The sequence below is a fragment of the Chanodichthys erythropterus genome, chromosome 19, assembly GCF_024489055.1.
Source record: "Chanodichthys erythropterus isolate Z2021 chromosome 19, ASM2448905v1, whole genome shotgun sequence".
Classification (NCBI taxonomy): Eukaryota; Metazoa; Chordata; class Actinopteri; order Cypriniformes; family Xenocyprididae; genus Chanodichthys; species Chanodichthys erythropterus.
Genome location: NC_090239.1, coordinates 32,811,022 through 32,825,168, shown reverse-complemented (window position 1 = coordinate 32,825,168; position 14,147 = coordinate 32,811,022). Strand labels below are relative to the sequence as shown.

Here is a 14,147-nt window from a genome sequence, read left to right as displayed (position 1 = left end):
AGGTAGGGTTGTAGGGGTGTGACGAGATCTCGTGTCACGAGATCTCGCGAGTATAAAAATGTGACGAGACTAAAATTTCTCGTCGAGGCGAAAAGTAGTCTCGTGATATTGCCATGACAGAGTGTTAGGATGATTAGGAAAGAATATGCCACCGCTACGTTTACATTACGCCTCCACTGTCCTTTTGCTTTGTATTTAAAAAAAAAAACATTTAATTCAGTTGGATAACGGTCGCCGCCGCTCCATATTTACATAGTTTCGCACGGTCGCTGAAAGTAAAAGTAAACACGAGCGCGCATTTAAACGCGATTTCAATACCCCGCATTTTGAAAGAGGCTCCCTGATGAATGTAAATATCTCTCAATATGAAAGCTATTTTAGGCTGGGCAGTGTAGTTAATCATCTCTTAGCTCTGTATCAAAGAAAAATGTTGGTCTTATTTGCACTTTGAATATTTAGAGAGTGCGATTATGGTTGCACTTATTGTAAAGTGTTACCATAAAAATGAATAAGAGTTTTCTCTTAATCTTATTAAGCACAAACAATAATATTTCATTTGTTAACATTAGTTAATGCACTGTGAACTATTATGAACTAACAATGAATGACCATTTTTATTAACTAACATAAACAAAGATTAATAAATACTGTAGCACATATATTGCTCATTGTTAGTTGATGTTGGTTAATTAATGTTAATAAATGGGACCTTATTGTAAAGTGTTACCGTTTTTATTTATACTATTTTTATTTCTATGATCAGTTTGTGGAAAGGAGTTCAGTTAGGAGGTCAGAAGTTGTAGAAGCTCATAAATCATGTACAGTAAGGTCTGAAGAGACTGAAATCATACAGAAGAGAAGTCAGTCAGTTCAGTTAGTGGCAAAACCTTTTACAGTGCTTGAGTGTCTTTTACTGCATATGATAATTCATACTCAGAAAGTAGAACTGAAATGACATTCATTACAAGATGATTAGTTAAAACATTTCAAATACACCTGCAGAATATTTTTCTAGTCATGTATTTTGACATTGAGGATTTCTTAAAAATAGTGTGTAAAAATCTTGTCTCGTCTCGTCTCGTGAACTCAATCTCGAGTCTCGTCTCGTGAGATACCTGTCTCGTCACACCCCTATAGGGTTGTCATGGTACCAAAATTCCAGTAGACAGGACCAATTCCATCTAAATTTGGTTCTCTGTACCAATTTCAGTAACATAGAAAAATTTGTTAGAACTATTTTACCATTTTTGAGTGGTCTTGAGTGGATTCTGAATAACTTAAACACCTCTGATTGGCCATTGCATTCATGCATTCAAGAGATATGTCTGTAATTTTTACAATGATCAACACTTCAAAAACATGCTGTAAGTAGAAACCTTTGACATGCCTCACAGAGCGCTTACACAGAGCGCTTACACAGATATACACGGGAATGTGTGAAAGCAGTCGCCTATCAGCGGGTATCAAATATACTCAGTACTCGGTACTACTGGTACTGCAGAAATGCTGGTATTGTCACATTTTAAAAATTTTCAGTACCGTCTTGGTACCGAAGTAGAGGTATTTTTGACAACCCTACTTGCGAGTAAATAATTAAAATTTGTTAACACAATGTCTATTTTAAATGCTGTACTAGGTGAGTTACCAAGCAATTTTACCATATCAGAACAGCCATAAGAATGGAGCTGAATCAGCTGATTATGTGATGTTAATGTCAAAATGTATTCGATAACAAATCATGCACTATTATATAAAAGTGTTTTGAGGTGACAGTACTGTACAAGGAACTGCAAAAATAAATGTTTATTTAAATTCCACATGAAGTGGCTTGATGAGTAACAGTTTTCCTTGATTAAAACATGAAGTCAGGGCGGCACATACTGTATTGTAGTGCTTATCCCAGTGCCATACTTGACAGCCACAGTTGTATTAAATTGATTTTAAAAGATTGCCCTATCAGATTTAATTTGAAACTATAACAGTTATGTAATAAAACCATTTACTGTTAATACAGTAAAACAGTGACAATTTTTAGTAATGTTTATGATGTATAGCCTTAAAAATATGATTTATTTTTGTGTATTGCAGCAGTATCATCTCTTCTTCTCATCAGTGCTGTTTATTTAGGCTGTCTAACTGTTTGACCTGCTTCATATCACCTTAAATGAGCAATATCACACGAGCAGGAACACAATATGGCTCAGCACGGCTGTTATTACCTCAGGCATGAGGCCTCGTGCTGATATAGAGCCTTTGCCCATGACTTTGAGTGTGATATTGCTTTTATGTGAAAGAGACGTCATTCACCCCAATGGAAATCTTATTTACACTTTCTTAATAGCTCCCTATCCCCTATATCAGGGATTTACAAACTTTTTTTGTCAGCTGAACCCCTTTGACATAAAATATTTTCTTGAAGTTCTCTGATATTTTTAGTTGATGTTAAGAATTTAACAACACATTTGCATGTTTGTCAATCTTTGATGTTGATATATTAGAATTATTTTGTCATATATTTGTGATTGTACAGTGATAAACATTTAATCTCTTGGGAAAAACTATATTTGTTCTTGTAAAGACTGAACCCAAGTGTGAACACCCTTAAAATGCAACTAATTCTATTTGGCATCAGAGTATGGTATCTTTGTTGTTATACTTATTAAGATAAGTATAATAATTTTATTTTACACTATAAGATACTAAATGCTAATATGTCTTAAATTATTCACTTTCAAATGTTATTCACATTTCAGTCTGTTTTTAGTTGACAACACGTTTATAAACACGTATAAAAGTGACATGCAGAGATGGTGTTCATGTGGAGCAGCATTTACTGTTTTAATAATACCCCTATTTTTAATTTTTCATTTTATGATTTAATTAAATTTTCATCAACTCACCAAACCCACTGCAGTTCTCTCGCAAACCTCAAGGAATTCATGAGACGTGTTTGAGAGAACCTGCCCTATACAGTGCGAAGTGACCGAATTCAAATTCGGTTTTAGTCAGATGTAGTTGGTATTTGTAATTTAGTGAGAATAATCAAGCTATTTAAATCCCAGCTAACATAAGATTAGGGTTGGGATTAGACACCCATGACATGCACCATTCTGGTGAGCTTTCCCTTAACCTCCATACGCTCTATTACTTTATGCTTGCACAAACAAAAGCTGTGTGTTGACAGAAATGTATTGGTGTTACATATGACTTGCCCACAAAAATTTTAGACTACTAATGTGATGTCATTTTACGCCGGACTGCTTCACAAACGAGGGTCAATTCAACGTTGAATTTGCACAAAAGATTAACATGACGGCACATGCTAGTTGATGAGTTGAATCAACTACATACATTTATCCATGAACCATTCAGAAACATCCAGATGCATTTTAAAAGTTGTAACCTCTTCCTGAGTCTCTCCATAAGTGTCCAACTCCGGTTTGAACAATGTAAAGCTGAACACCGTTACTGACATTTTGTCTGCGTAAGATTCTCCAGCTTTGTTGTTGTTGAGCAACCAAAGTGCGAGCTGTTAAAGCTCCGCCCTCTTCTGGAAAAAGCAGCTCATTTGCATGTAAAGGGACACACACAAAAACAGTGTGTTTTTGCTCAACCCCCCAAAATTTGACAAGCTATAATAAATGATCTGTGGGGTATTTTGAGCTGAAACTTCACAGACACTTTCTGGGGACACTTATATTACATCTTGTGAAAAGAGGGACCATGTCTGAAACAAAACTGATTTAGAGTGCCTTGTTTAATTCACATTTAAAGCACAGTGTTATATAAATGGTTTGTCAGAGCTGCATGCTTTTGTTGACTTGTGCAGTTTAATTTTCACATTTTATTACTAGGCCTATTTACTGTATGCTGTGTGACTATGAAGAATGATTACCTCAAAATGATCAGTATGCAGGTAAATCAATTATTGTGCCATTAGCCTAATAATACTTAGAATAATATCTTGGCCATCAGACAGGGCTATATTTTACTGACCAATACTATAAAACAAAGAACAAAAGTCAAGCAGCTCATTGTCTTTAGCCCTTGGCGGAATGTGTTGCTTCGTCAACATTTTTCAGTGAACCAAAAAATGGTCAGTTTCTTCCAAGAAACTGATTTGCTCTGCTTTGCAAATCGCCTGTTCCCTTCTGAGTATCCCTCTATTGACTTGCCATGAGTAGATAGCTGGTCATGGGGAAAAATCATTTAACGGAGGTCCTCAGCTGGCACTAAATCTTTTCTGAGAGAGATGAATTGTGGAGAGGGGGAGGTGACTTCCGTCATGTATTCCGTCAACTGTTCCTCGCTTGAATAAACATCAGTTGTATTCCTTACCCCTTCAGTGAAGTCTACTCTGCCCATTGCTTGCTCATCCTAAAAGTACCCATGTTTATCTTAAATTTGGTTGATCTTTTACTTTTGGCTAAAGTGCTTCTTGTATACCCTTACTTATATTTAAGTTTATATTAAGCAGTTTTAAGCATAGTTTAGGGATGAAGGTTGCATATTCTTCTGCCACATATGCATTTGTGCTTTTGAATTGAGGGAAATGAGCCATGAGCCAATGGTGTTTTCAGAAAAGCAAACTTACATTTACTGTATATGGAGAATCAATGCTACTGTATATTGTCACGTAACTTGTAGTGGAAACAACACGAAATCGAAGGAGAATAGGAATACTAGAATTTAATTATACAACTCAGGAGAACAGATTATTGTTTGACAGATAATCAAACAATAAGACATACTGGGAAACTGGGTCACCAGGAAACACCCCACCCCTGAACCTACCTTTAGTGATTTATAGTGCATATACACTTTATTAGCACATGCTTTCCTTGGGATCGAATCCACGATTGCATGATCACATGATTGCATATTGTTATATATTGCAATGCTCTGCCAAGTGAGCTACGCGAAACCCGAAATATGATGCAGATAAAAGGGAACAATGCATTAAAATGAAAGTGTCCTGTTGTCGATAGGGGCGCACCTAGCAAATGCTCAACTTTAGTAAACGCTTCTATGGTTCGTATTTCAGGGAAGTGACAAACGACCTATATAGGCGTATTGGTTGGAAAACATTGCAAATTTTGCTTAGATGATTGTGAGGTCAAGCCGCAAAAAATATATATCACTTTTCCCCCAATATTAACTCAATATACACCCATTAGTATTTGAGAAATAGTTTTACAAATTAGCATGCAAAAGTGGACATTAGGCTATATGTAATGCTTTGGCATATAGAAATGAATCTTGGTACCTGTCATCACAAGCACCTGAAAGTACCTTCACAGTTTCAGAAAAATGCCACCTACTGGTCATTTATATTTTTGCTTTTGACTTCTGAACAGTTTGACCAATTATGAAACTCATCTCTTTAGATTCGATGCAGCATGCAGAGTCGAACAGTCGGACAAATTTCCCATGTCAGCCATTATTGACATCTGCCATTTTGAATTTTATAGAAAATGCTGTATTTTAGTAATATATTGCTGTATTGATATGAAAATTGGTATCTTCGACAATAGTTCCTGAAGCTACCTGTCGAGTTTGGGGTTGGCACACAATTTGCAATAATGCTTTTGGCTTTTTAAAATTCCTCTTTCTATTCCTTGCATCTTACAGAATCTGATCAACAGCCAAAAATAATTACCTCAATGCCACAACCAATAAAACTTTGTGATTGGTGGGCTTGGCTTAGCCCCATAATTGATTCTTGCAGCTATATTTACAGATGTATTTACAGAAGCAGGTATTTTAAAAATAAAAGTACATTGTAAATACACATCTACACAATAAATGCATTTTATCAAATTATTAATCTAAATGTTAGTACATCGTGTGTATGTGTGTATGTGTGTATATATATATATATATAATTTTTTTTTAAATATGATAGTTGATAGATTTCAAAGATCCTGGCTGCAACGTTGATTCTCATTTCACATATTACTTTTATAAGGACATTCTCAACAACCTGGAAAATGTGGAGTCATGTGACCTGGAGGAAGATGATCTCATGTTGGATTTGGACTTGTCTGAAGATATATCATTCCACAGTGGTGAGTGATATAGTTTGGCTAGCATTCTCTTGAAATTGTTTCTTTGCCATGACAGTGTTTGATTTGAAAGGGAAAAGAAGAAAGTAGAACTAGTACACGATATAGTTTTATTCAGGAAGTTTCCATTAAATTTATCAAAAGTGACAATAAAGATATTTATAATGTTATAAAAGATTTCTGTGTAAAATAAATGCTGTTCTTTTGAACTTTCTATTCAAAGACATCTCTAAAAAGATATATCATGTTTTCTACAAAAAATATTAAGCCACAATGTTTTTTTAAACATTGATAATAAGAGTCATTATTAATAATTGGTGGATGATAGTTGATGACAAAACAGGCAAATAAATTCCATAGACTTATTTTTCAGGATGGACACTAGCCATATCTAGAGGCCTGATTATATTAGAGAGGGGAATTTTATTTGAGCCAGAAGCAACCACCTTGCAACCCTCTAGCAAGCACAAATGTTTTGTAAGCCACCCACAAAAACATTGTGGTGGAAAATTCTGCACTCACAAAACTAGTTATTGATATACTTATATATGTTGTAGACACTGATGGGATATCACCTTATGAGTGCTCTGAAAAAGAAGGCTGGCCCATTCAGAGGAGACGACAGCAACACTGGGGCAGGAGTGAAAACAGGTGACCATTTCATTTATGCATTTTGACATTTTGTGGAATTGTAGATTTTATATCACAATGTGCAAGCAACTACATTGTCATAATTTTTTTTCAGGTTAGTACTACTCTTAGTAACACAGAGCTGAACTAATGACATTTAGCATAAAGTCTGGTCCATTCTGGTCCATCTTCTGCTTAATCTGGAAGAGATTTTTTTTTTTTAAAATGTGTTTAGGGGCAGAAATATAATAGATTTATCATTTAATTGCTTTGTTTAAATTCTTCAAAGAAAAAGTAAAACAGTATCTTACAATTATTTAATTCCATGTAAAATGGCAAACGTAAGGACTAGTTCTTAAAGGGATAGTTCACCCAAAAAAGAAAGTTATTCCATGATTTACTCACCCTCAAGCAATCCTAGGTGTATATGACTATCTTCTTTCAGATTAACACAATCGGAGATATATTTAAAAATATCTTTAGTCCTCCAAGGTTTGTAATGATTGTGAATGTAACCCCAAATTCTGAAGACATTCTGAACTATTCCTTTAAACAGCCCAGTACCTTGTAAACATGACTTTTTTTCCAGTAAAATGGCAAAAAACATTGGTTTATTGGAAAAACGTGCTTCTACCTCAGGGTCAGAAATGAACCTTTTCAGTAAGGGGCAATATTTGCATTTATTTTTATAATTACCGTAATTAGAAATGTATCTGTATTGTTTTTTTGTTTGTTTGTTTGCTTGCTTGTTTAATATACATGTTAAATATTTAAATTTAACTAGTTAAATGGCATAGACTGTTACCAATTATTATTATTTTTTTTCAACATTAAGAAAAGCCATCTTTATACTGCAAAGTTGAAAATCATGTCATATTCTGGCTATAGACGAAACAAGCTAAAAAGCAAGAATTTGTTATTGCTTTGTATGGATTAGAACATTGAGGCTTCGCATTGGTTATTTCAGTAACACGAAAAACAAAACAGCTATTCAAACTCTGAATAAATCATATAAAGAAAGCGAGCAAAGAAAACTTAAGTGGTCCATGACTTCAGTCTAATGTGAGTTATGCACTTTCGCAAAAACTCCTGTTATAATCAATGAAGCTGTCTACACTGCAAAATTAATCTGTTACTTAAATCTTTTCTGCACTTTGTTGTTTATGATGATGAGAGAATTTGAGAATTCAGTCAGTGAGTGTGTGCACTGAACAATTCCACCGTTCTCCGCGATGACAAATCAAAACGCCTTTGATTGGATGTTGCATTCATAATCTCAACAGAAACGTGGGTGATTGGTTATAATGCTCAATGCTGCAAACCACGCATAAAAAGAAATATGATGCAAAATGAGCAAATCTACTGTAAATGTAATGCCGCAATCAATACTTTTTGTTAATTTCACATTTTACTTTAATCGTAATAAAAATATAATAGATGTAGCTTTATTGTGCAGGGGCATTTTTTGCCCCCTTATTTTGAATTTGGGGGATATTTTTGTTCATTTTGGTATAATTTTTGCCTCAAGCCCCTATTAATTTCAGACCCTGCTCTACCTTCATTTTTGTAAAACTCCAAAAACACACCAATACATAAAATTTGCTGCAGTTTCCAGCTGAAATTACCACTAGTGGCAGTAAAACACCAACAACTTTTTTTAATAAAGACACAGTATTTTCACCCATTTCCTTGCACTAATCTATGTCATGATCTCAAAACACTTTTACCATAGTGCATGATTTGTAAACTAATACATTTTGACATTCATATCACATATTGTAATCAGCCCCATGTGTGTATTTTATGATCGGTATCTCATCTGGTACAGCATTACACTTGCGTTGCGGAACGCACTTGGTACAAGTCCCGTGAAAGACTTGTAGCAACATGCTAAAATGGCAAAGGCCCCTCGTGCCGCTTTAAACCCGTAAGACCTTCGTTGATCTCCGGAACACAAATTAAGCTTTTTTTGTTGAAATCCGATGACTCAGTGAGGCCTGCATAGTCAGCAATGACATTTCCTCTCTCAAGATCCATTAATGTACTAAAAACATATTTAAATTAGTTCATGTGAGTACAGTGGTTCAATATTAATATTATAAAGCGAGAGAATATTTTTGGTGTGCCAAAAAAACCCCAAAATAACTACTTATTTAGTGATGGGCGATTTCAAAACACTGCTTCAGGAAGATTTGGAGCATGTTAAATCAGCGTATTTAATCATGATTCGGCTCGCGTGTCAAACCGCTCCGAACAGCTGATTCGACTCACTGATTCATAATGCTCCGAAGCTTCCTGAAGCTGAAATCGGCCATCACTATACAAGTCGTTATTTTGGGGTTTTTTGGCGCACCAAAAATATTCTTGTCGCTTTATGATATTAATATTGAACCACTGTACTCACATGAACTCCTAAGTTCTTTTTGTTGCATAAATGGGCGTGAATGGTTATATACACTTACTTATTTGTCAAAATGCCCGTCTTTACAAGAATCCTCATGAACACAGTCATTTATGTCTTAAGTGAATGTAAACAGTTGAGAAAGAAAATGTGTGTGTAACAGTATATTGAATCCATGCTTTCAGTCTTAAAGTGACAGCAGATTAATATACCTGCAGTCATCTGTCATATTTTTTACATAGTCCACCCCATCTGAAAGTGTTGCAAAACGTTGAAGTAGCAACGTAATATAATTTTGTAGAAATGTTTTTCCAAAGAGCCTGGGTTAGGCAAAAACCTATGCACCCTAACTTAGAAATGTATCCAACTCTTGCCATTTTTGAGTCCAATATGAGTCCAGATTGTCTGTGAACAGACTGTGAGAGGTCTGCCGGTGAGCCATCTGAGACTGAAGATTACATACAAAAAAATAAGTATATGTTTTGTAATGAATACCCGCATTCTGAAGGCAGTCTTTGTTATAAAATTTTGTTATTTACAGTTCCAGTTTTCAAGCTTTAGTCCCCACAAGTGCATTTGTGTCTGTTTTATATCTTTTTAAAAAGCTAATTTGTCTCAGAAAGCCTCATTCTCAGCATACCTCCTACATTCCTTTCATCTCCAGACTCAGGTTATCAGGATTTGGGATATCATGGCTGTCTTTGGACAGCTAACCTGTCTAAAGAATTTTTTTTTTGTGGGCTGAGGCCTCTGGCTGACCTGGTACGTGCTTTCTGATTGCTTTCTCTTTGTTTGACCTACAGAACTGACATTTTGCAGTCGTTTGACGGGTTTAGGGGACAGGGACTGGAGAGTTCAATGTCAGATCATGTGACACTGGATGAGCTGACGCTGAAACTCATGGTTCAAGACTGCTCTTCTGTCAAAGAACAGCTGCTTCAACTGAAGGCACTGCTTCAGGTCAGACACAAATGCATGCTGTGCAAATATAACCTTTAATGTCTTTTTTCAGCGGTGTCCCAATACTGTTATAGCTACTTTTATATAACTGTGTTGTTATTTTAAAAGCATGTCGTGTTGATTAGTGATGATTGTTCATACCTAAAATATTTGAAGAATCCCATAAGCTTAAGTTTTATATTTTGGTGCTTAATTTACATTTGCGATCCAGGCCTTCTCGTCCAACATCAGTGCTTGAACTCATAAATGCCAAAGCCACTTGAAGGCAAACCTGCAAACTTAGCAGAAAAAAAGTGTTTCCGCAAGCAATGATTGACTGTCACACAACTCTGAACGAAATTCAGTGACGTCAAGGCTTTAATGTGCTCATCTATGCTTTATTGGATGAATTGGGAAAAAATTCCCACAGAAACACTCCAAAATCTTGTTGAAAGCCTTCGCAGAAAAGTGGAAGCTGTTATAGCTGTAAAGGGGGACCAACTCTGTATTAATGTCTATGTATTAGAATGCTATGGTAACACTTACAATAAGGTCTCATCTGTTAGAATTAGATGCATTAACTCGCATAAACTACCAGCATTTATTTAACCTTTGTTTAAATGTTCATGTTAGTTCACAGTGCATTAACTAATATTGTAAAAGCTGAGATTAACATTAACTAATATTAATAAATGCTGTAGAAGTATAGTTCATTCTTAGTTCATGTTAACTAATGTAGTTAACAATTAACTACAAATAACTTACTAAGATTCAAAAATTGAATTTACCTCGGCATAGTTGAATAACAAGTGTTCAGTACATGGAAATGACATACAGTGAGTCTCAAACTCCATTGTTTCCTCCTTCTTATATAAATCTCATTTGTTTAAAAGACCTCTGAAGAACAGGCGAATCTCAACATAACACCGACTGTTACGCAACAGTCGGGATCATTAATATGTACACCCCCAATATTTGCATATGCCAGCCCATGTTCCCAACATTATGAAAGGCATTAGACAAAGGCAGCCAGTATAAATGTCTAGTTGTGCACAGCTGAATCATCAGACTAGGTAAGCAAGCAAGAACAATAGCAAAAAATGGCAGATGGAGCAATAATAACTGACATGATCCATGATAACATATTTTTAGTGATATTTGTAAATTGTCTTTCTAAATGTTTCGTTAGCATGTTGCTAATGTACTGTTAAATGTGGTTAAAGTTACCATCGTTTCTTACTGTATTTATGGAGACAAGACTGGCGTTATTTTCATTTTTTAAACACTTGCAGTCTGTATAATTCATAAACACAACTTCATTCTTTATAAATCTCTCCAACAGTGTAGCATTAGCCGTTAGCCACGGAGCACAATCAAACTCATGCAGAATCAAAAGTAAACATCCAAATAAATACTTTACTTACGCGATTAGACATGTTGCATGACGAACACTTTGTAAAGATCCATTTTGAGGGTTATATTAGCTGTGTGAACTTTGTTTATAGCTGTTTAAGGCAAGCACGAGCTCTGTGGGCGGAGAGCACAAGATTTAAAGGGGCCACGCTGCATAAATCGTTGCGTTTATAATGATGCCCCAAAATAGGCAGTTAAAAAAATTAATTAAAAATATAAAACTATGGGGTATTTTGAGCTGAAACTTCACAGACACATTCAGGGGACACCTAAGACATATATTACATCTTGTGAAAACATGTTCTTGGGCACCTTTAACAAATGAAACCTTATTGTAAAATGTTAGCAATTTATTTTACTTTATTATACTCAAAAATATTATTAATTTACATGAATAAACTTACCTTATTATTTAAGATTACATCAACAAAAGTCATTAAGTGTTAGATAATGTAGAAAAAAATCCTTACAGATTGAAACTATCCTTTTTACCATGTAGTTGTTACATAGTAGTGGATAAGGAAGGAGTAGTTGAGGTGAAGATCAAATTCACAGATGTTTAATGATGACAAAAACAAAGACTTAGGAGCATGCAAGCATAGAACAATCCAGGATAACAAGAAGATAGTCAAAGAAGAAGAATAAACAAACCCAAGGGGTAAATCCAACGTAACATCTTTGGAAACATGCTAAAACTATAAAAGAGAAAGACTGAACTGAAAAACAGTGCTACAAATACTAATGCTGCATCCCAGTTTGCCTTCTTAAACTATGCCATAAAAGTATGTACTGTTTTTGTGAAGAAAAAGTACATACTTTTGAGTGTGTAGCAGAAAGCTTTGGGACATACTACTTATTACTTAATTGTGTCTTTAACAGACCGCTCTGTTGCTTACTTACATGAATCCTGTCACCAATTAAACTGTCCTGTCAATCATCTTATCACAGTTAATATCCACCACATTCAATTTATTTTAATTTCCTACCGCATCAGAGAGAAACGTTGATCTGCCAGTCGTGCCTCTTTCATACGTTTGAACTGTCCTCATTTTTTGCATAATGATGCATTTAAAAGTTAATGACCAAATGTAGCTTTATAAAAGTTCACAATGTTGTTGCAGATAAAATTTAACATGGATAACATTAAATAAATATTTTTTCATCAGGTTACTGATTATTAACCACTCAAACCTCTTAGTTTGTAGTTCTAATTGAATCCTCGTTCAACACACTATGAGTTGTGGGCAGTATTAGCGATTAGAATGTGCATGGAGAGTATGCAAATTTTAAAACAAGGTACTAAACGACACAGGTCAGCATAATGAGTTACAAATGATACAAACTCAAGCACATGATGTGAAGAAAGAAGCAATGGGAACAAAAAGCAATGGGAACTGAAACTTTCAGAAGACATAGACTAAATGTGACAGCAGTCTATTTTGTTACATTTTATAAATTGTGAATCCATCTGTTACAATATAGCTGCTGTTGCATTAAAGTAGTCCTAGGGGTTATATAACAAAAAGTGCCACATGTACACAGGAAACTTATTGTTTCAGTCCCAGCATTTGGAACAACACTTTGACCAGAAATAAACTGAAATTGGATTTATTGAGACAAAGGAAAAATAATGAAAACACAAAATACTTGAAGATGGAGGAAGACCAAAATAATAAAAAAGTGTCCTAACTAAATGTTAGGAATCTAAATTTCCTATACACGTATCGAGGAATTCAATGAACAACAATTAAACTTCCCTGACTTCCTTGCTAACCAGTATATATAGGAGAAAAAGGTAGTTGATCCAAACAAAGGCCTTGTTTACACCTGTATTAAAATGTGTTTTCGTCATTCAGATCACATACAGGTGTAAATGGGGTCTAAAACAGTTTGAGCTTGTCCACTTTCGACCACTTCCAGAACAGTAAAGTTGCTTCTCTCTGTGGAAGATCTGAAAAAGCCCATATTTACCCGCCCGTAGACCCTCTTAATACCAGGTGTAAACGGCCAAGATGGCATCCACTTCCTAACTGATTTCCACAAATATTAATACATTTTTACTGAAAAGATCCCAAAATCTAACTATTAGCCATTGACTAGTCATAATTTTACATAATTTCAGCAAATACTCTGAAGTCAAAATAGAACAGGGGTCGTCAATTAAGTTTGGCATCGGGCCAAAAAAAAAATTTCGCCACTAGATGGCGGGCCAGAACATAGTCAAAGGATAATTTAAGAAATTCATTGAAAAATGCAACTAGAATTGCCTGTGAAAAACTGTTACAGTGTCTTTTGTAACTGGTATTGAGCTGTTACTCTGTGTTAAATCCTGTAGTAGAACAGTCATTAACAAAAAGCCACATTTGTGTGGCGGTGTCCGGGTTTTACACTGGATAAATTAATAAAGTGGAGTAGTGACCTGGCAAGTATCTTCATTCACCAACTTGAAACACAGACCGCCTTGACATATGTGGGAGATGCGGAATGGATAAAAATAACTCAAAAAATAAAAGAGTTGAATAAGCCCATTAATGGCATGTTTGAGTCATGCTCTTTACAAACTATGTTTTATTTCCTCTTTCCATATTGTGAATAATAAATGTGTATCATTTTAATTTGCTTGTTACACAATGGAGCCTAACTTATTGTAATAATTATTTGACATAGCCTACTGTTACAGTCAGAATTATTCCTTGGCG

At 35.0% G+C, this 14,147-nt stretch overlaps 1 protein-coding gene across 4 annotated transcripts in view; it reads left to right on the top strand.

Annotated features, from left to right (window-relative positions):
* The window catches only part of ccser2b (coiled-coil serine-rich protein 2b), an 88,711-nt gene that overhangs the window by 41,881 nt on the left and 32,683 nt on the right, over positions 1 to 14,147 (top strand). For all 4 annotated transcript variants that reach the window (XM_067369372.1, XM_067369373.1, XM_067369374.1 and 1 more), the window contains 3 exons: positions 5,969 to 6,068; positions 6,623 to 6,716; positions 9,900 to 10,056. In XM_067369372.1, coding sequence (XP_067225473.1) covers positions 5,969 to 6,068; positions 6,623 to 6,716; positions 9,900 to 10,056 — 351 coding nt within the window. The remainder of the gene's footprint in view (positions 1 to 5,968; positions 6,069 to 6,622; positions 6,717 to 9,899; positions 10,057 to 14,147) is intronic.